At 43.6% G+C, this 21,693-nt stretch overlaps 3 protein-coding genes across 3 annotated transcripts; 1 reads left to right on the top strand and 2 right to left on the bottom strand.

Moving 5' to 3' along the window:
- The first annotated feature begins 30 nt into the window (after positions 1–30).
- LOC122619576 (pre-mRNA-splicing factor ISY1 homolog) lies at positions 31–1,156 on the top strand. Its single transcript, XM_043796596.1, has 4 exons — positions 31–124; positions 185–207; positions 272–432; positions 493–1,156. Exons 1-4 carry the CDS (start codon positions 122–124, stop codon positions 1,122–1,124), a joined length of 819 nt encoding a protein of 272 aa, XP_043652531.1. The 5' UTR covers positions 31–121; the 3' UTR covers positions 1,125–1,156.
- Positions 1,137–3,922, bottom strand: LOC122619575 (probable ATP-dependent RNA helicase DDX43). Its single transcript, XM_043796595.1, has 4 exons — positions 3,089–3,922; positions 2,365–2,873; positions 1,669–2,304; positions 1,137–1,611 (listed from the first exon to the last, which is right to left on the bottom strand). The coding sequence occupies exons 1-4, from the start codon at positions 3,767–3,769 to the stop codon at positions 1,305–1,307; spliced, it is 2,133 nt and encodes a 710-aa protein (XP_043652530.1). The 5' UTR covers positions 3,770–3,922; the 3' UTR covers positions 1,137–1,304.
- A 443-nt stretch (positions 3,923–4,365) lies between these two features.
- On the bottom strand, positions 4,366–21,645 carry LOC122621144 (tyrosine-protein phosphatase vhp-1). The gene is made up of 4 exons (XM_043798902.1): positions 20,871–21,645; positions 18,584–18,730; positions 15,658–15,882; positions 4,366–6,149 (listed from the first exon to the last, which is right to left on the bottom strand). The coding sequence occupies exons 1-4, from the start codon at positions 21,109–21,111 to the stop codon at positions 5,317–5,319; spliced, it is 1,446 nt and encodes a 481-aa protein (XP_043654837.1). The 5' UTR covers positions 21,112–21,645; the 3' UTR covers positions 4,366–5,316.
- Positions 21,646–21,693: the final 48 nt, after the last annotated feature.

The following is a 21,693-nucleotide window of genomic DNA, read 5'->3' as shown; positions in this document are numbered from 1 at the left end:
TAAAGTCATATGTTATATCGCTCTTGTACAATATTCACTGCACTTCCCATCGATAACTATACCATCGATTGCTGAGGTTCATTGTGACTGGCAGCTTGGGCAGAAGAAGATAGTAAACAAAATGGTAAGTGCCACGATAATTTTATAAATCTTAATAAAATGTATAATAAATGTATATTTTCAGGCGCGCAATGCAGAGAAGGCAATGTAAGTAAACTGGAAATACGCATAACATATGATTTCTAGTACTCACCCGCTTATTTTCCGGCAGGACGACTTTGGCACGTTGGCGGGCCGCCAAAGAAGTGGAATCCGGTGAAAAGGAACGCCGGCCCTATTTGGCCTCCGAGTGCCACGATTTGCCCAGATGCGAGAAGTTCCGCCTGGAGATTATACGCGAGATATCGAAGAAGGTGGCCCAGATACAAAATGGTACCTATTTCGGTTTATGAAATCTCTAGAAAGATATCCACTAATACTGACCACTTACAGCTGGCTTGGGAGAATTCCGGATACGCGATCTGAACGATGAAATCAACAAGTTGCTGCGTGAGAAACGCCATTGGGAAAATCAGATATCTTCATTGGGAGGCCCCCACTATAGACGCTATGGTCCCAAGATGTTCGATGCGGAGGGTCGTGAAGTGCCCGGCAATCGAGGCTACAAATACTTTGGAGCCGCCAAGGATCTGCCGGGAGTTCGCGAGCTCTTTGAACAAGATCCTCCGCCGCCACCCCGGAAATCCCGCGCTGAACTAATGAAGGATATAGACGCCGAATACTACGGCTATCGAGACGACGAAGACGGTGTGCTGATCCCTCTGGAGGAACGCATCGAACGAGCGGCCATTCAGAAGGCCGTGCAGGAATGGCGCGAGAAAATGGCCAGAGATGGTCGCATAATCGATGACGAAGAGGAGGACGAAATATATCCTCTTTCGGGACCAGCACGCGAGGCCATCGAGGACGCTAAGGCTCGAACCGCCGTAGAGGATCCTCACGGCCTTTTGGCACCCAAGTTCACCGCCCACGTTCCTGTGCCGACGCAACAGGACGTACAGGAGGCACTGCTGCGCAAGCGGAAACAGGAACTCCTGGAGAAATACGCCGGTGGCGATAACTGAGCTCAATAAAAATTCTAAGTTCTTAGTTTGAATATAATTAGTGTTCTTGTCCACATGTTTGAGTTATGATAATCTGTCTTGGAATATATAAATTGTTTAACAATTTTGTTAAACAACATTGCAAGGCACTTCAATGCGCTGTGGTCTATAATAACTAGAAAATGTAGACTGAAGACTGTATCAGAATACGAAACGATCGAAGTTTCGGCCTCCGCCGCCACCAAAGCGACCACCTCTTCCTCCAAAGCCGCCGCCTTCAGCAGCGCGCTTCTCCTTCATGGCTTTAAAGCGTCTAGCCATGTTGTGCAGCTCGTCGGGCACCTCCTGCTCCGCCTCCTGCAGAATGTCAATTAGTTCCTTGGCCATACCCCAATCCTCGCGGGTAATGAAGCTTATTGAGGTGCCCTTTCGGCCAGCACGTCCGGTGCGGCCTACGCGGTGCACATACTCCTCGATGTTGCGCGGAAAATCATAGTTGATAACATGCCTAAGTAGAGGGAAAAATAATAAATAATGCATAAAAGTAATCGCAACATTTGCTTACGTGATGTCCTCAATATCCAGGCCACGGGATGCCACATCGGTAGCAACCAGGATGTGCACGGCGCCGGACTTGATATCGGCAATAGCCTGCTCACGATCGCTCTGATCGCGATTACCATGAATGCACTGGGTCATGAAGCCATCCAGCGTAAGATCACTGGATAGGTCATCAGCACGAGCCTTGCGTCCACAAAATATGATGATTTTGTCCGTGATGCTCATGTTCTTAACAAAAGATTTAATGGCGCTGAACTTCTCTCTGTCGTCCTCCAGCAACTGAATCACTTGTTTCACCGAGTGCGTGGCCGCCAGATCGAGCGATCCGACACACACCTGGATCGGATTCTTCATGTAGCTCTGGGCCAAACGACGGACTCCCGGTGGCCAAGTGGCCGACGTCATGATGGTCTGACGGTCCGGACGAATGTCTAGCATCACCTTTCGGATCTGTGGCTCGAAGCCCATGTCCAGCATGCGATCTGCCTCGTCAAGCACCAGATAGGTGATGGTGCTCACATCAATGACGTTGGCCTGGACCAGATCGTTCAGACGTCCCGGCGTGCAGATAATGATCTCCGCACCGCGCTCCAAGTCCGAGATCTGCATGCGACGATCGCCACCGCCGTACACACAAACGCTGCAAATTGTGACGAGTTGTTAAAAGGGAACCCACTTAAAGATCGCTTAGGATACTCACGCTTTCATGTCGCGGAAGGAGTACTTCTTCACCTCCATTTCGATTTGCAGAGCCAACTCCCGAGTGGGCGCCAGCACCAGTACGTTAGCGCCGCCCCTCGTGCCTCTGGGCGTGCTCTGGTACTCAGTGTGAATCATTCCGGGCAGCAGGAAGGCTAGTGTCTTGCCCGTGCCCGTTTGGGCGATGCCGATCATGTCATGACCTTGGAGGAGAATGGGCCACGCCTGCGATTGGATGGGCGAGGGCTTGGGGAAGCCCATTTTAGTAATCTCGCCCAGCAGATCTGGATATTCGGCAAAGCATTGCTCGAAGGTCCAAACCGGATTTGGAATAGGCGGCGCAGTTTCCCCCTCCTTTGGTTCAAAGACATGGGCCACTGTTGTCTTGTTATTCTCCTCGCGAATGCGCTCGATCTGCGATTCGCTGAGATTGGCCACCTCAGGAGCCTCCTTGTAAAAGTTCTTTGTTAGCGGTGGACACTTGGCCCACCGTGCCGCAGTTGCTGCTTCCTGCAAGGATCAGTGGAAATTGGTTGAGGTTTAAGGTGATATGAAGAATACGTAAAGTTATCTTCAAGTTTCGCGGGTGTCATGAGCTTTAAATATAATTGTGAGGCACCTATGTCGATAAGGAACTGAGCAACTTGCCGCTTAAGGTATACGTTTTTTGTCACATCTTTTCGAATATACATATGTATAAAATCTTATTTATAATTTTCACTCACCGAAGCCTTATTCAGGGCTGCCCAATCGATGGTGCCCGTAAGATCCCCATCGTCGTTATTGGACTCGGAAGCAGGGGGGTTGAACTCGTAGCTACTCCCCTTGGATCTCTCATATCCGCCGCCGCCTCCGCCATATCCTCCATAGGAACCATGGCTCCTACTATCACGATCGCGATCCCGATCGCGTCCCCTATCCCCCGAATCAGTCACCTGCTTGCGAACGTGATTGATGGCATCGGTGACGTTGCTCTGGATGCTGCCAGTTATCTTGACAATTAGATCGCACTTGTCCACATTGACGCGGACATTGAAGTCGGTCTGGATGCGGGATATATTTGCGCCGGCTCTTCCAATGACTTTGCCAACCATCTCGGAAGCGATGCTCAAGGATTCGCTGAAAAAGCCTCCTCCTCCTCCACCGTCGCGACTCTCACGACGCACTGCGCCGTAAACATCTCGGTTTTCCCGATGGTCACGACGTCCTCCGCCATAGTCATCGCGTTTACCGCGATAATCTCGTCCTCCTCCGCCGTAGTCATCACGATTTCCTTTGTATCCACGTGAGGTAACATCTCGCCTGATACTCCTATCGTACGTGTCGTTCATCCTGGAGTAGGAGCCCTCCTGTGCCTTCAGCGGCGCCTCCACATAGTTTGGATCGTCCCAATCGAGCTCAGACATTTTGAAATCCGATTGCCGCTTAATTTTAAAATTTAGTGGAAAAAACACAGCACACGTGAAAATGCTGACTTTACAATTCGCTTCTCCGTTTTCAAACGGTAAACTCTGCCTGCGTTTGTGTGTGTTCGGCGGCCCAATATTGAGCTAACACAGCGAAAATTGAACGCTTGAGTTTCAACCAGCGAAGAGTGCCAATCGATTAATTTTAAGAATTTGATTAATTGTCCTCGAAATAAAATTAAAACTTAAATTTAAATCTGTGCTTACTAAATCTGTTATTATAAATCCAGCTAATTAAAAAAATAATGAATGTTTATCACGTTAAATTAGCTTTTACCATTTAATATTTGTATATTACATGATTCAAGATAAATAAATAAAAGCTGTGGGATTCCCAAATAGTAAATGAATACAATACAATTCGATATACTCAGTTACATAGTTATCGATGTTGCCAAGTTCCATTGGCAGGGCTGGCTGCTCTCCAGGGCTACAAAGCTGCATTGGTAGGTCCCCGAACTTCGAAATGTATAACACTTTTCACCATTTTGGCGGTCCTGTTTAAATGTTTAAATGCAAAAGAAAACAGCAGTTGGTTTGGTTACTATTATAATTTCCTTTTACTTAGCACGCGCGTTACACTTCTCAGGTGTAGCTTAGCCTAATAGACTTACGAGCTAATACAAATGAATCATAATCCTCTCATACGCTCGCTTCATATAAATAATTAAAACTAGAAAACACAAACTTTTTTCACTTTCAAGAAGTAACTAAACTATTAGAGTGGCTATAGCGGATTGATAAAACTTAGAACAGTTTTGATAAGATCTTTGCTGTGTATATGGCGGGGTTTATAATATTTTTGGGAATTGGATAGGGATCGATTTGTGTGGCAAGTCAGCAGAAATAGTTGCAGTGCATTTTGGATTTCATTGTTCTATGTGAAGTTTAATATAGTTTATGTGTGTATAGGTATAGTTAAGAATCGCTTACAACTAAATTTAAACTAAATTAACATGTACGAGGTTTTCTTTCTCTTAAACAATTTCTCCAGCAGCTTGTTTTGGATTATTTTTAGTGGTTTTTCGCTTTGTGTTGGTTCAGGGGCGAAGAGGAAATACATTACAAAAGCTCTTAAAAGGTATTGCAAGTACATAGTTTAAGCTGCAATTGGTATTTCTTTCCCTTGTGTTTTGTTTTAGGTACGTTTGTATGTACAGATATTGAACGTTTTTATTTACACGTTGCAGAGGCTTTGCGGGCTTGAGAAACCATTTAGCATCGCCTTGTTTAATAGGAAGTAGCAGCCCTCTCGCCGTTTCTGACTTAATAAAATCTATATTTCTTCAGCCAGGTAAAAAATTCCTTAGTTTCAGTAAATTAGTAGTTATAAAATACATCAAAACTGGATCATTTTCTACGTGTTGTTGAAAAACGTACAGCTTTATCAATTCTAGTTTTGATCATAATGAATGCGGCAATTGGCTGCACATTTTCTTTCTTTTCACTGCTGCTAGTTGACGGCGGCCTTTCGCGGGGACCTTATCTCAGTCCCTCGTCAAGTTGCTGGCCAACTGATTAATCCTGCTTTCCGGTGCCTCATCGCAGACGGGCGTGGATGGCACCGAAATCCAGGGCATGGTGTTTGGGATGGGTGACGCAGGCGCATAGCTGGACTCCAGATCCAATCGCAGTTTGGCGGGCGAATTCCGCTTGAACAGAGCCAACTGCCTTGTGGGCGACAGCAGATTTGGCTTGCTGATTGCGCAGGGTGATACGGATGAGCTGGTGGACTGCAGCAGAGAGCAGATGCCACTGCTGCTGCTTGTGGAGCTGGGTGAATCAAGTTCCGAAACCGTCGACGCTGCCGCCGAAGTGCTGGGCGCCTCATCATCCGGGGTAATCGGCGGCGAGGTTAACCGGGAGGAGCAGTTACTGCCCGCCAGGCTGCCAGCGCCGCTGTCCACATCATCGTAGTCGAACGCATCCTCGTCCATAGCCTCGCTATCCGACTTGGATTTTCCCCGTTCCCGCTGCTCCCTCTTCTCCTCTATCTCCTCCTCCTCCGGCTGCTCCACCAGTTGACTAGATTGGCTGCTTAATCCCACAGCAGATCCTGATGGATTGCTAGGACTATTCAGGTGCGGGGTTGCGGGCGCCAGGACTCCGCTCTTGCGCAAATTCTGCTCCAGCTCCAGCAGCTGGCCCATGAAGTTCAGATTGGGCGAGATGATCGGCCGGGCCACTTTCACCAGCTTGTAGGCCTCCAGCAGGGAGAGCGACTTGTACCGCATGACGTAGGCGATGGCGATGGTGGCGCTCCGCGAAATCCCCGCGTGGCAATGCAGCAGCACTCGGGAACCCGTTTTCCGTGCATCTTCTGCAAAATATCAAAGGGAAACGGTACGTTTTAGTCGGCTGATACGCTGATAAGACGGTAAAAAGTTTATTGATCGAAAAATATGGTACACTAGAATTGGGACTCGTAATGATTATGAGCTATCTTATCACAGAACACCCTTGACTGATGAATTTTTTCTAGGTAGGTATTTTGACTTGCGCTAAATATTGTGATGAGGACAATTTTGGTTTTCTGATCTTGATTGGGCTAATTTGATTGTTAAGATAACATTAGGTTAATATAGCCAGTTCGTTCAGTTCTTTAGCTTTAGAATTATCTTCGTTTTTGTTTAGCTTCTTCTTTTAGCTATTTTTAGCCTTTGTTTTGCATCTCTGGCGACGGAGAAACTTTTCGACTTTTCGAATTTTGAGTGTCGGACGTGGAAGCTTCGATGATGTTGCCGTTGTGTTGATATCGCCCTGTCGATACTTTCAGTGTATTTGTGTTGCGGCTGCTCGCCTCTCCCACTCTCCCACTCTGCTGCTCTCTCGCTCGGCAACTCAACTGTGTGAATTTTGCTGATATGAGTCATCATCATCGCCAGAGGCAACAGCAATAGCAACAACAACAGCAACAACAAAGCGACGAGGCTTATTGACAGAACATTTTTATACCCTCACGCGCGCACACTCGCACACTTACACAGGCGCACACACACACGCACACGTGGGCACATTAACTCATAATTTACGTTGTTATTTTTGGCCAAAGATAAGCGGCAGAAGGAAGAGGAAGAGAAGCCAGAAGAATCCGCAGCATACGGCGCACTTTTTTCCAAGGCTCACCAAACTTAATGTACAGTAGAAACTCACTAAGGTCGATGTGTTGTAATACAAAAGAGTACGTTTTTACTCAACAAAAACTTGAATTCACTTCCCTTTTTCTATAAATGACTAAATTATATTGTAGAATGGGAATTTATATGAAGACTAGACAATGGAATATTAGTCCTAAGAAAGCCAATTTATCAGCCGGTGTGGAAACATAGGTTTTGTGATTATAGAAGTATGACTGTAACCATATTAAGCCACCATCGAAAAATAAGCTTTATATCTTATCGCACAGGAATTGGTTGTGGTGTGATTTTGGGTGGTTGGTGGTGTGCACAAAAAAATCGGTGGCTTCCGAGAGGGGTTTTTATGGGGGAATGGGGGTGGTGCGGTGCCGGTTGCCTTTGCGTTTCCTAATCGATGCTTACTCATAATGCAAACAAGGCAACACACTTGTCTGATTTCCAAACAGTTGATAACCAGCCAGTCGGGCATAAGCCTTGTTAGTCACCATGCAGGCGCCTACCTCCTCCAAACCGCACCCCCACACCCTTTTCTCGCAGTGCACGCTGCACACGCCCCATTATAAAATAAACCCCTCCAGTCTGTCATGTAGCAAGGAGGTGATATCAGCGATAAATCTGGAAGGCGCGTGTAACTCACTCGATTTTGCAGCCATATTGTCACCCCTCGCCATAAAATACCACCCCAGGACCCACCCCTTTTTCCCTTCCCCTATTTTACCTGAAGAGGTGTGATAGCAGCAGTGTGTTTGATTTATCAATGAACAGTGGGGGCACAAAGTGGACCCCGATAAGGAGACCTTCCCTACCGCACAACTTCGATTTCACAAATTTCGAGTACAACACAGATGTGTGTATGAATTGCAGTTTACACACCAACCAGTCAGTCAAGTGACATCAAATCGAGTTAACCGTGTTATCGGAACGATGGTGATGATATAGCAACTATAACCGGCCCCGGGGAAAATCCATCATAAATAAATAATCAACTACCATTCAAAGATAACCTTTGAAAATGGAGGTTCTGGGTGCTCAAGTACCCCGAGCTCGGGCGTCATAGCCTCCAAATGGTTTCTTGCCTCAGAAAGCCAAACAGTAAATAGCTAGAAGATATACAAGAAATAACCGAAATGGGCAATTTGTCATGGTTTCGACTTAGAAAGGGGGTTCACAAAACTATCATACTGAAATCCATACAAGATCCAAGACACACATTTCCTATACATGTTAGTTATACGAAGATATGACCATTTTCTGTTAGTGTACAGTGGCACAATCAAAACTGGCAAATAAAGAGATGACCAATCTATAGGCTGGCCAAAAATAGATCGGGGGGAGGCCAAAAAAAAAGACAGACAGAGGCGTAGATAAAGAAAGATGGCCATTAAGCGTACAATGGCAGACAATTGGTCACCGTCCCCGTTCCTTGCAGCTCAGTTCCGTTCTCTTCAGCCGAGTTCCATTCACACGGCGCTCATAAATCCTCTTAGTTAATGACCCCGTCGCTCAGACAGTTAAAATCGCGCATAAAACGCGCAGTAAACGCGCCTGCCCCGCGCACACCACACACCACTCCACATGACTCATATGTGGGCTAGAACGGTCCAAGACATTATAATGCTGAATGAGGGAATGAGGGGTTAAGGCTAAGGAGTTTCGCAAAAACTAGCCACAAGTAGCTGTGAATGGTGAATGAATTTCGCAAAAGTCTAGTTTGAGTCACTATGAAGTTGGCTAATTGGGCGTGCATGGGTTCAATTTAGGAACTCAGAAGTAGAAGTGTTGAGAAATCAAATTAGTCGGTTGATTAAATATAAATTTAGTTTTTAATAAAAAATAGTTTAGAATAGTTACCATTCTGTAAAACGTTTTCAATGCTTTGACAGCAATCTTCTATTGTTTATAGCACCCTAAAACTGTCTACTTAAAACTATTCATCATGGGTATCACCAGAGCAAGCCAACAATTATCTGTTTGTTGATCTTTTTAGTAATTTTCGCATTTTTCTGTGTAAATTTCGATCCCAGAGAACGGAACTCGAGGCGGACGCCGCTTTGATCGATTATTGTGAAGCCGGGCTTTGGTAATTGTTTATTGTTTATTGTTCGTGACAAATATGCGGCCATATATGCTGTGGGGAATTACTAATCGCCAATAGAGCCTTGCATGCGTATGACTAAACCGCCTTAGTTCACCGGAGCACATATTCCGGCGATGAGTGTGAATGACTGATGGATCCCGGGGAGTCGTGCCTATAATGGGACAGTACACGTTGCCGGTAGCCACCATTCCAAAGGGCTGAGAGTCGTGACTCCATTTTGGGGGCGATGCGTAATGCCAACATTGGGTAGTCGGTCGTAGTCACCGAATTCTTACACCGATGAATGTATGATTAAGTGCAACAGTAGCGATGTTTCTTCTCTTTTTTTCTGCTTTTTTTTACTGTCCGGCCCCCGGGTGCGTCATCTGGTGATTTCGGCTCAGAAGTGGGCCAAGTGGCAGACGACTGTCTGACAGCTGGCATGGATGCCTGGGCGATGGTATGGGATCAAATGGGGCTATATGGTGGATGGTATCGCCATCGCGCCAGACAATGATGACGACTTGTCGCGTCGTTTTTGGTTCTTGTTCTCAATGTCCGCTTGCCCAATGCATCATTTCACTTTTTCACTTTTTCTCGTGATGATTAAGTCCCGGATCTTGGACCCAAGGGTCAACCGAATGTGTCCCAGGGCGCGAAACTCTCGCAACTCCCTCTGAGTCACGGCCAGAAACAGAAACGGCAACAGAATCGGAATCGAAATCAGAATCAGAATCGACCTTTGAGCAGGGGTAACATGATACATGAACAGCAGTGTTCAGGGAAATATAACTAAAGCAAAGGATGCGTGATTGGCAATTACACGAGGAAATATCCTTAAGGATCATAATAAAATAACTAAAATAGGAATATTTTTATTCTAATGCTGTCTTGGTTTCAACTTGAATTGTATAAGCAGTAAAATTAGGTTTCTTACTTCAAGTAAATATTTTGCAACCCTTAACTTTTTTATGAATAACTATAGCTCAATGTTATTTTTATGCTGCTGACTGTTAAAACCAGAGAGCACGTTGTCAAGCAACAAGTAGTTTTGTTTATATTCGAAATATTTAATTACTTTCGGCGTCCGTTTATCATTAAGAACACCCGCTTACTCATACGGGTTTCTGATTCAGCCAGAAAGAGACGGCCGCATGCCGATCGAAAGAGACAGCTGTAGTGCGAGTCTGAGTGCGGCAGGTGCCAGTGCCAGTGCCAGGACACTTAAATGGCGATAAGACGCCGCTGAATCATCCGAAACAAAGAGAGTGGGGATCTCAACTTGACCTTCAACTTGGCGAATCTCGACTTTGACGTGTCGAGTCATACGGAAACAACAAAGCCCCCAAGACGACAGCCTGCACTTTGGAGTCGCCTTCGCCTTCAACTCAACCAGGTCGGGGTGAATGGTGTGAATAGTGGGTAGTGAGTGGGGATAAGGCTGGGGGTGAGGGTGAGGGAGACAGAAGTAGTGGAGCAGGGCTCTCCTCGGGTGATTCATGAAGAGCATGCGCAGCGGCGCAATAACAACAAACGGAATGTTTCATAAACAAATTGCGCGCAAATCAAACACTTGGCAAATATACAGTGAGTCTCAAAAGCGAGGTACTGATGTGTAAGTACACAATGAGTTGTATTGTGTATGCTCTCTTATTGACGAGACTTTTTCGCTGAAGTAATAACGCGATCCTATCCCACGATCTTACTTACAATTACCATTAAAAGTGAGTTTCTACATAATTCATGGGTATTAATCATATTTTTTCCCGTGTAGCGAAACACGAAGAAGTGTGGGCTTCGGGTTCCCTGTAAAATGATTAAGAGCCTTATAATTTCGATACAACAATAAAAAGAACGAAGCCGCAACGCAAATTTCAAATTCGAAATTCCTGTGCGAAGATTTTTCAGTTTATTTCGCTTGGTCGATTTTTGCATTTTAAAAATAGCCGGCTGACGAATATTGAAATTATGCGCACGGGGGCCAACAAAAATGTCACCTCGGGTTTTTGGTTGTTGTTTCGGTTAATTCGTTTTTGTTTGTTGTCTGCCAACGGATTCTCAATTCTCGATTCTCGATTACTCATTAGCCGAAGGATCTTTTGGGTTCTCTCATTTTATACTCTGTAATTTGTATCTGCGATACTTGGGCTTTTGAAATTTAGCTTTAGTTTTGGGACAGCAATTTGGATTTTTATATTGGAGCCATCTATTTTTTTTAACTGTCGGTATATAATATTTGAACATATGCATTCATAGTTTTATCTAATCAGCTGTCCAATTGTATGTATATAGAATGTGGCTATCACCAAATGTTCTCGAGGGGCCTCCGCTTTCAGTTTACTTAGCTGCTTCTGCGACTGTGTGTGCACAACCCGTAATTGTACCTGAAATGTCCCGTAAACGTAAACGTAACCCGTAACCGTATCCATATATATGTACATATATACACGTATGTACATATGTACATACATACATACATATGTAGACTCCGTTGTAGATTAAGTTAGTTCGCCAAAGAGGCCTCCTCCGTCGTTGGCAGATAAAAGTTGACGGCTTGATAACTTGATAGCTTGGCGCACAAATAATATGGGTACAGTTAGTACAGACATCGCGGCAATAACTTGACAAATTGGTTGGCAATCGTGGGGAAGGATGTGGAATCAGCTAGAAAGCACGAAGATACTAGATCAAGCATTGCTGTGAGATCTCTATTTCGAATTTAAACCTTGGTATTCTGTTTATTTAGCTCAGCATCTGGTATTCTTGGCCTATTTAGGCGGAACGAACGGTTGTTTATAATTATGGCCCTGTGTTTGAAAATGTCAGATACCTTGAGGGAAGTAAGATTTTACTTTTTTTATGGTTGAAGATCTTTTCCTAGGCTATGAAACAAAACCTTACTGTACATATATTAAAGCAAAACCATTTTATCCACGTCTAAACTTTTTATCTGCAAAATCCTTGTAACGTGCACAACTCGATTACATGTGCACTAGAGCGAATAGTACCGATTGCAATACCGTTCAATTTCCTGACAATTGAGGCTTTGATTGCTTTCTAGGCCAAGTGGCTCGGCTTAGTTTATCGTTCATGTTAATGACACAGCATAATGACATTAGCATTATCCGACTACAACTACAACTACAACAGCAATTGGGGCCTCGAACTCTGCCGTCGCCTAATGAGCCTCTGCCGCCGCCGCTGTCGCTGCTCTGCCGCCGCCTCTGCCGGCGTTGAGCTCATTTCAAGCTCTGCTTCAAAATAGCGGTGCTTCCTCTTTTCCTACATCCCCCTACACCACCCCGCCACCCGCGCACACAAAGTGCTGTTATAATGAATGGAAAACGAAAAGCAGCGCAACAATGAGAAATCATAAGTTTTACCGTAGAAGAGGAAGCACACGAAGAAGGGGATCAGCATATATTCAGGCAAAATAAAACAATAATAATAGGCATAAGGTGACGACGGCAAACCAAAAACGAATGCGCAAAAGGCCGGGGCAAACACACACAAACTCACAAGCACAAACAGAGAAGCGAAATCATGACTCATGCACTCAGTACAAAAGTGTACGTATACTTTTCCCCTGCTTCTTCTTCTTTGCGCCGCCACCTCCTTCTGCTTCCTCTTCTTCTTTCTCTTGTCCGTCTCCCCACCCACCGTTACTTCGTGCCTGAGTACTAATGTGTTTCTGCGCGGGTGTGAGTGAGCGAGAGAGGTAGAGCATTTATAAAAATAATACTTGAGCATGGATAAAAGCGGCGAACTTAAGGAGGAACAATAAATAAGAGCACATTATAATTATTTTTTTAAAGCTAAAGTCTCATTTTAAGCAGAATCATTTTGTACTTAGTTTTCTTTCTGTGTACCGGTCAAAATAAGACTGAATCAAGGATTCTGATCCGACAGATGCAAATAAAACGAGCAAGAGAGAGGAAGCGATATTAACCAGCTGTTGCTGCGCCCGCACCTGAAATCCACAACAACAACAACCACGGCGACCATAAAACACCAACAGTCGAGGCCGCACGCACAAGGATAACCCACTAAAAGAAGAAAAACCGAATCGATGACTCATGAACAGGAACCGAAATGTTTACAAAAATAGAACATATGCCAAAACGAAACAGCGCCGGAGGAAAAGAGTGGGGTGAGAAGTGCCGTTGGCGGCGCAATAAATAGCAACAATAAGAAGCCAACAGAAAAATCGATGCGGCTGTACCGTTCACCCAACCTCCCACCCACCACCCACCACACACCACACACCACCACCTATCGCCCACCCACTCTCTCGCCATCTCGCTCTCTGTGTTCCACATTGCATTGTGAACGAACAACGAAACGGAATGGCGATGAGTCATCGTCGTGGCAGGGCACAGTGGTGGCCCAAAATACATTTACACTCGGGCAGCGCAGGAAGCGCGTCGAGGACACAACCCTTATCAGAAAGGACGTTTGCGGTTGGCTGGTTGGGTTAGCTAGCCTTGTTGTTGCTGCTGCAATCTGCATAAAGTTTCCATTGCCCGTGCAAACTGGTCTGCACTAACAAAAATTCCTATAGTTGTGGCTTCTATTATCATTTTTAACCAAGTTTACTCTATGATAAACCATTATCTACAAAGATCGACCTTCGCAAGGCCATAACTTTCAAGTAACTTCTATCTGGCATTTTGTTTATCGTTGGGGTTAGACTAAATATTAAACTATCTAATGTTTTGAAAATAATTATACTCGCAAAAAGCACCAAGTCTTGGGTGAAGTTTATGTAACTTGAAATAAATGATATTTTTTTTGTCAAATCCTTTTTTCCATCAGTTATGTTTTTCAGTGTGGCCAAAGTCGCAACACAGTTACGGCAGCAACAACAATGCGACGACGACGACGCTGCCGCCATGCTGTCTGCCAACGCCAACACGCAACAGCAACAACAATGCGGCAGCCAAAGAAGGAGAAGGAACGGAGGACGGAAGGAGCGAAGGAGGCGAGGAAGAGAGCGAATGGATAAGCGTAGGAGCAGCCACAACAAAAACTTTTGGAGGTGGAAGGAGCATTGCTCCTTATCAACACACCCTAATTGTGTCCATGGGAGCGAGGGAGTAAGATAGATACATGCATTCCACGGTGGAAGTTACTTTGATTTGAGCTTTGCTTTGAAATCTTTTACTGTTCACTTTTAATTAGCTATGAACTGAAGATTACAACCTAAAATTGCATTTTTAGGATTTTAAAAAGGATTCTTAGGATTACTACTTGTTTACAATAAAATCAACTTAATTCCATTTCTAATACGATAGAGGTCTAGTATCGATTTCTTTCTGGTTTCCAACGTTTTCGAATTGCCAATACCGATATTATACACATGTATTCAAGGTACTGAAATATAATCCAACAAATATCCATATTTACTTAAAATAGGGTCAAAGGCATTTAAAATTAAGCATACATATACTTTGAAAACCGAGTCCAATACAATCTGTGCAGTAGAATATTATCACTTTTTAGAGACACCTAGTTTGGAGGTCGTCGGTCGCTCGTACCGCCCACTCTTTTTTTTCTCGCGCTTGTTTTAAATGAAATATTTGCACTACTTAAACCACAGACGCTACAAAAAACATTAATAATACCGAGAAACAAAAACAGCAATAAGAACGACAAAGCTCGTGCACACGTGCCAAGACATTAGCTTGGAAGAAAAAAAAAATTATATATGTGTATAAAAAAAAGCAAAACAAAAATACTTGATGAACCGCTTTGGACATAGAAAATGGAAATGGAAAAATGCGATTGACGTCAGCATTATATTCCACGGCTAAAGCTCTCTCCCGCCACCTCGTGCCCCCTTTTTTGCGTCTCAGTGAAGCAGGGTACATATTATTATTTTCATTTAAAATTAACAATTTGTATGGTGTGCTTGGTTGTGTGGGAAAAGCGCTGAGGGCAGCACGAAATGCCAAGAGCACACAACAAGCCAAAAAAGGGGCAAACAAAAAAAAAAAAGTCAATAACGAATTTTCCGACCAGACCAAAAGAAACCAAAAGAAAAGGCGAATTGGAAGCCAGACGAAAACCGTTATGCAAAATCCACAAATGAGCCCGCTGACCGCGGAAAAAGCCCGTCAGGCATCCAATAACAAGTCACGTTTAGCAATTGCCAATCGCAAATCGCCAAGATGATGACTAAGCGTAACACGGATTCTCCGACTGAATTCGGGGAGCTCTAGCTTCCTCAGAATTTTACATTATTTTTCCAAGATTAGGCTGACAAGCCGCCTAATCTCTGCTAAATATTTGGAAGGGTTTACGACCAACCAGACGTTTTTCTTAATGACCTGAACACGTTTGTCATCTTCCTAGAACTTTTTCTATAGTTAAAACTTTTCCAAGGCTTACAACCTAAAGCAGTACGTATAGTTCCCTATGCACAAAGTTAGCTTTGAACAAGGGTTGCAAATCTGATCAGTACATATGTATCTTTGTATCTTGTATCTTTGGGATACACATCATAAATATTTTTAGTTATGAGTATAAATAGTTCTGATGGCAATGCGTACGTATGGATTAAACCATGATCGTGATATGGTGGTGGGTGCTACTTATTTCCGAGGGAAACTCACCGATGAAGTCGTAGGCCTCCTGGAAGTACTGCTTGATGTTCTGATGGGGCGTATCGCTGGCAGGTATTTGCATGTACTTGAGGCCCTGCAGATGGCTCTCATTGGGACTTTGGCAGGTAACGTTCAGCACACAGTTGGCGCCCACGCTGCTGGGATCGTCGGCATCGCGGCCATTGCCCAGCAATAGATGCGGGAAAACGGGCGAGGCGGGGTGTGTTTCAATATCTGCAAAGATACATGCGGATCGGATCATTAGTTTTTATGAGTAAATAATGGAAAAGTTCTTGCTGCCCCCAAACACCGTACAAAAAGTGCCCATTGTCGGGGAGATCTCGTTCTCTCTATAAAGCGATGGAAGTTTGCCAATTCGCGATGTCATGCAACAAAAGAGTCTGGGCAAATGATCATTGCGATGGGTATGGGTATGGGTATGGGGATGGGTATGGGCATGCCCTGTTTTCTGTATCTATTGTTGTACACAACGTCTAAATTTTGCTACAACAAATTGTTTATTTTTTGTTCACCGCTACCCCTCCTCCTTCTACTCTACCACCGCGGAGCGTTTTCGTTTCGTTTCGATTGGATTCGTCTGCTGGGGCCTCTGTTGCTGTTGCATGAGTCATGCCACACACAGAGGCATAGTCTCAGTTCAGTTGGGTTCAGTTTTATTGGCAGTGGGCGAAACCGATGGTGGGGGTGGCAAGGGGAAAGGGGGCCAGGGGCAGGGGCAGGGGCGGTCAGCGGGCCGAGGGGTGGCTTCACGTTGCCTCATGGCCGTCCCCGAGTTCGTAGCACTCTCAATGAGCCGCGCAATTGTTTTTGCTTCCCTCTCTATGTGTATCTATAATTGTGCACCGTCTAACTACACTTCGAAAAATCCAACTTTGTCTTATAAAACTACATTCGAAAGAAAAACTACCCTGCCACATCTTTCGATGGCCTGAGGCTTTTGAACAACTCCCCTGTATGCAACAATAAAACTTCTTGTTTGAAAGTTCTTTCAATTGAAATTACACACTTTTGGTTGCGAGCTTCGTTTGCCAGTGTAATGTTTAGATAAAAGTGCCGTCCCAGGGATACCAGCATATGCCCTGCGGTTTTGGCCATAGACACCCTACCCCTACCCCTACACCTCCCCATTGACTCCCTTCCATCGATTATTTGTCATTGGCTTGCGTGTTAATTGATAGCACTCAGAGCCATGGCAACGCAACTTCGTGTTTTTCATTTATATTTATTTATTTGGGCTGACTGCACTTTGTGGGTCACACGGAAATCACTTGCATTAGTCATCGGCAGCACGTTGGAACTTTACTTTACACGTAAAGATGATTGTCACTGCGGCATTTACGCAAGCCCCTTCTGATAGCACCACATACGTATGTATATGCACATACATACATACATATGTACAAAGTACACAGTAGTGTATTAAGAATGCAATTAAAAGATTTCATAAATTATTCCACAGTGACTCAGCTGACGTATCGATAAACAGGAATCGCTGGTGCTTTACTAACAAACATTGTAATACACGTTGTTTATAGTTAAACACACAGCAATCGATCGGTAATTAGTGATCCAAGGGAATTGCCAATTTCATAGAAATGTGATTATTTTTTGGGAGTTTCCTTTCTTTGCTTGGTGAACTACAAGGAATTATTTACTGTGACCTATTGTGAGTCATTACCGTCGCCTATTGCTTATTCATTTTTTTAGAAGTATGTGAAATATTTTGATGTATATTTGAAAAGTACGTAAATCGATTTGCTCGCATCTACAGAAAACAATTATCACTAAATATTGCTCTAGAAATATATTGACCGATAATGTATATTTAAATCAAACGATCTTCAGTTTTAGTATAGCTCTGAGATTGTGATTGACAGAAAAAGTATTTTTAATTTCGCAGCTATAAAAGTCTGATGGATTACTAATCCTGTAATATATGGAAAATACTGAAACCCAAGGAAGCATCACGATGTGATCACACCTTTGTCAGGTGGAAAAGCGGGATATATGTATATAGTACACACATACAAATAAGTTGAGGGTTACCCCACTCAAACCCGAGATTTAGTACGATGCCCAACGTGAGTAAATGAGTAATATGCAAAAGTTTGACATTGAAAATTTCACTGTATGACAGTTGTTGTTATTGCTGTTTTGCATGTGTTTTTGCTGCTTTTCGCATACTTTTCATACACATGTATGTACATATGTACATATTCGTACACCACATTTCGTAACGTGCAAAAATACGAGTTAAAGGTGCGAGCGAGAGGGCGCGCTACAGAGCGAGCGATTTATCTCACAGCACGTGCCAAAGCAAAAACAAAACTGTTTGTTTTTAATGTTAAAGCAGAGCTCACCAGTGTGGGAAAGAGGAGGGGCGAAATGACGGAAAGATTGTATGACAATCTGAGACAATTTATCGCCATGTTGTACTATCAGAACGGTCAGTTCGGAGCGGGGGGCTGCGGGGGGGTGCGGAACTTGGGCCAAGTAGGAAATGAAATGCAATGATAAGCACAAGCAGCACTATACATGCAAGTATGCAACAGCAGAACAATCGAGAGATTTCTCGATCGGCTGGCGATATGGTGCCCCTTGAGTTCCGTTCTCGATCCCAATGCTTTGTAACTTGGTAACTAGAAAAGTAAGTGCTATCAGCTATGGTATGCAATCTATACCATCTACTATGAATCATTGATTTTTGAACCATAGCTCAAATAGTTTTCAAGCTGCAGTGCTCCAAGTGTGCATGTGAAAATATAAGACTGGTAACTTGGTGCATACCAAAATTCATGACGATTCACAGCGAATTGGCCAAAAATTTCTAACTGACTCACAGAGTGCTGTTTGAAACCCGTCTTCGGGTCGCATACCTTTCGCTGGGTTCCCCATTCAGCCGACTTTCACTTACCGTAGACCGCCGGACTGGAGCAGCTGCGGGTTAGCGCCGGCGTCCGTCCGCCGCCGTTCATTGCCGTGGATGATGACGTCGTCGATGTCACTTCGTCACATGCCAGATTCTCCCTGGACCGCTTGTTGGGATAGTCCTTCTGATTGGCTGCAGAGAGAAAGAAAGATACGCATTAATTTGGCGTTTTAAAAACTGATTTTAATTGGCGGTTAGCGATTTGCTTAATTTTATAACCCATGATGTCAGCACGGCCCGTGTATGGACCACAGTGCGAAAAACTTGTCGCGCCAGGTTCCCCCGTTCAAATAAACCGCAAAAATATTTCGTTTCGATTGCCGCCTGCCAAAACTGACGTAAGACATTTATTTCGGCTCTAGAGTTTTTTTTGTTTTTTCTTTTTCGCCTGATTACGAGCGAATGCAAAGCCAAAGTTTTCCACATTCGCTCGCAGCTCACAAGTCGCTTATCACAATGAGCAGGCATAATTAGAGAACGCTTTGTAAGCTCGCCCGATACCAATTTGATAGTACATTATAGTAAAACACGAGCATAATCATACATTTATAAGCAATCAGAACAAAAGCTGCCAATAACAAGCAGCTGAAATCTTTTTCATTACGATAATACGGTAATTGGAGCCCCTGAAAGCTGTGATATTTGGGTTCTAAATACGTCATTCTGTTCTCATATAATATTAATGAATACCTCAGGAACATTTTTATACCAGTTAATACATATTTTTGTAAACTTCAAGTAGGATTCCTATTCTAGACTAAACTTTAATTTTAAGCCAGATTCTTTGATTGAAGGGCCTTCCGTCAACAACAACTTGATAAGATAACCAATGCTACAGTTTGTATTATGTTTTCAAAGTGGTCTTAGGAGTTCTGACTATGCTGACTTGATCAAGTCGACTTTATCAGCATTACCCGAAAGTATAGTCTCTTTTATGCTGAAAAGCAAAACAACTTCGAGCAAACTACTGAGGTACGAAATTGCTGTTATCAGCCAAGCGACCTCAAAAGCCAAAAAACAACACAGAAAAAAGCAACAGCCTCAAAAAAATACAACCAACTTTTCACGGCAGGAAACGTTGGTTCTGTTTTTCATTTTTATTTTCTGTGGTTGTTTGCGGCTAGTAAAACAAGTAAAATCGCATGCCAATAGTGCATTGCAAACCTCCAGGGGCGTCTGCGTCTGGAGCGTGTGGGTTTCGAAGGGGGCTTTTGGTGTGGGAAAGGAGTGGTGTGAAGTAGAGTAGAAAATAGGAAAGTGCTAATTGGTAGATAGTGGCTTGTTTACCTTTGGAAACGAGCTATGCAAAACGTTTCTGTTCACTATTTTGATCAACTTTTGTGTGGCAAATCTCAATTATGTTAACAGTTATTAGAAATTCGCTTTTAATAAGAATTCTGGTTGAATTGAATAATGTTAAATGGGTAGTTGGGTTTTGAATGATTCTATATGTTATATTTTATAAACTTCAATCTTTGGATTAAGAACTGCAGCTATTTTGATATACTTTGTAGCTTTTTGGAACTAAAGCTACTTTACGAGGGCACCCCTTCTACGTGCCGCCCCTGGCCCCCTGCAACTAGCCCTTCCTGCTCCTCCGCTCTTTCTCACCGACTCCCAACTTCAGTTTCGAGTTGTTGCCGCGGCTGTTGCTTTTTCTCCTTCTGCTCCCCTTTTGGCCTCCTCCTTCGCACGCTTCTCCCTTCTTCTGTTGTTGTTGTGCCGATGAATTCGTACTCGAAAGGTCGTTTCAAAGCGGGTTTTTCAGCGTTGCCAGGCCGCTTGAGAAACCTGCTTTGCTTTACATTTTTTCTGTTGTTTAATTTTTTTTTTGTTATTTGTACTCGTATTTTGTTGGACTGACTGATTTTTTTTTATTTAACCAGCCAACAGAAACGAATCGAAACGCTTCTTTTGCTTTTATTTTTGAAAGACACGCGAATTGTGAGTCACGTATGGAGCGAAAAAAAGTAACTGACTCTGAGTCTCTGATCTCTCTCGAGTTCGTTTCTTTTTGCTTGTTTTTGCTGCTTTTGTAGAAATGAAATGGAGACGCTTACGTGTGTTCGCCCCCTCTCTTTCGCGCCCCTGCAAAAGTAAACAGCATGCCAAGCGGTAAAAATCAAGAGAGCGACAGAGAGAGGGATTAATTCGTTTTCCCTGTCTCGCTCTCTTGATTGGTTTAAGTGTAATCTTAAATTGTACAATTTTTCTTATTGCTTATTTCTGTTGATTTGATTCTTTTTTTTTTTGCTTCTTTTTTGCTACTTACCACCAATGCGATTGTTGTTGTTGGTATTTTGGATTGGCATAAATAACAGAAGACACGGCGCTTCTCGCTTTATCCGCATTTTCATTTCACTTTGTATATGACTCACGCTGTTGCCGTCTCCGTCGCACTCACAGCGCCCGTTGTGGCTGTTGTTGTTGCGTGCTGTTGACGTTGCCGTTGTAGCGCTGTTGTTGTTGTGATTATTGTTGCTGCTGCTCTGCGTTTCTCGATTCACACACATATGCACGCGCTCACACTACACACATACACATGGGGCCTTTGGTTGTTTTAAAATTGATATATGTATATTTTTTTTTGTTGCTTGCTGCCCGTATAATAATCTATATTATTTAAGTATGATTTTCGGTAGGAGGGCTTTATTAGATAATCCCCGAGCCACTTGTTGAGCCACTTCCCGTTATAATGTGTGTTGCAACCAAAAGTCGGGGGCCCAGAAATCGAGTTTTATTTCCACTTGTAGCACGCACACTTATTTTTAATTCATTAATCAAAAAACGCGCGGGTTGTAGATCTCGTTTTTTTGTATATTCCTTACTTTATTTTAGTTTAAATAGTTTGCTTCCTTTTCTCACGATTCGTGTTGTAATTGTTTTATCCAATGATAAATGTTTTTTACCAGAAATATTCTAGTTTCAATTTCCTACTGTTTTCGCGCGGAGCTTAGTTTTTTTTCGAACTCGTTGTGCAAAGGTGTAGACACAACCGTTCGAAGCGGAATTCAAAAGGCGAATGAATGAACGAGTGAATGAGCGCAACACGAATGAACGGGCGCAAAACAAATTTGATAACCGAATTTGATAAA

This window comes from Drosophila teissieri, chromosome 3R (assembly GCF_016746235.2).
Source record: "Drosophila teissieri strain GT53w chromosome 3R, Prin_Dtei_1.1, whole genome shotgun sequence".
In the NCBI taxonomy this organism is placed as follows: Eukaryota; Metazoa; Arthropoda; class Insecta; order Diptera; family Drosophilidae; genus Drosophila; species Drosophila teissieri.
This window is presented reverse-complemented; position numbering and strand designations above follow the sequence as displayed.

What these genes read in the sequence shown, in the direction of transcription:
- LOC122619576 (XM_043796596.1), top strand. An exon ending in CGCAATGCAGAGAAGGCAAT is followed by an intron (nt 208 to 271) that starts GTAAGTAAACTG and finishes ATTTTCCGGCAG; the next exon opens with GACGACTTTGGCACGTTGGC. An exon ending in GGTGGCCCAGATACAAAATG is followed by an intron (nt 433 to 492) that starts GTACCTATTTCG and finishes GACCACTTACAG; the next exon opens with CTGGCTTGGGAGAATTCCGG.
- LOC122619575 (XM_043796595.1), bottom strand. Translation starts at nt 3,769, where the DNA reads ATGTCTGAGCTCGATTGGGACGATCCAAACTATGTGGAGGCGCCGCTG. An exon ending in CAGCCCTGAATAAGGCTTCG is followed by an intron (nt 2,874 to 3,088) that starts GTGAGTGAAAAT and finishes TGATCCTTGCAG; the next exon opens with GAAGCAGCAACTGCGGCACG. An exon ending in CTGGATATTGAGGACATCAC is followed by an intron (nt 1,612 to 1,668) that starts GTAAGCAAATGT and finishes CCCTCTACTTAG; the next exon opens with GCATGTTATCAACTATGATT.
- LOC122621144 (XM_043798902.1), bottom strand. Translation starts at nt 21,111, where the DNA reads ATGTGTGTGAATCGAGAAACGCAGAGCAGCAGCAACAATAATCACAAC. An exon ending in CAACAACAATCGCATTGGTG is followed by an intron (nt 18,731 to 20,870) that starts GTAAGTAGCAAA and finishes TTCTCTCTGCAG; the next exon opens with CCAATCAGAAGGACTATCCC. An exon ending in CTCCAGTCCGGCGGTCTACG is followed by an intron (nt 15,883 to 18,583) that starts GTAAGTGAAAGT and finishes GTATCTTTGCAG; the next exon opens with ATATTGAAACACACCCCGCC.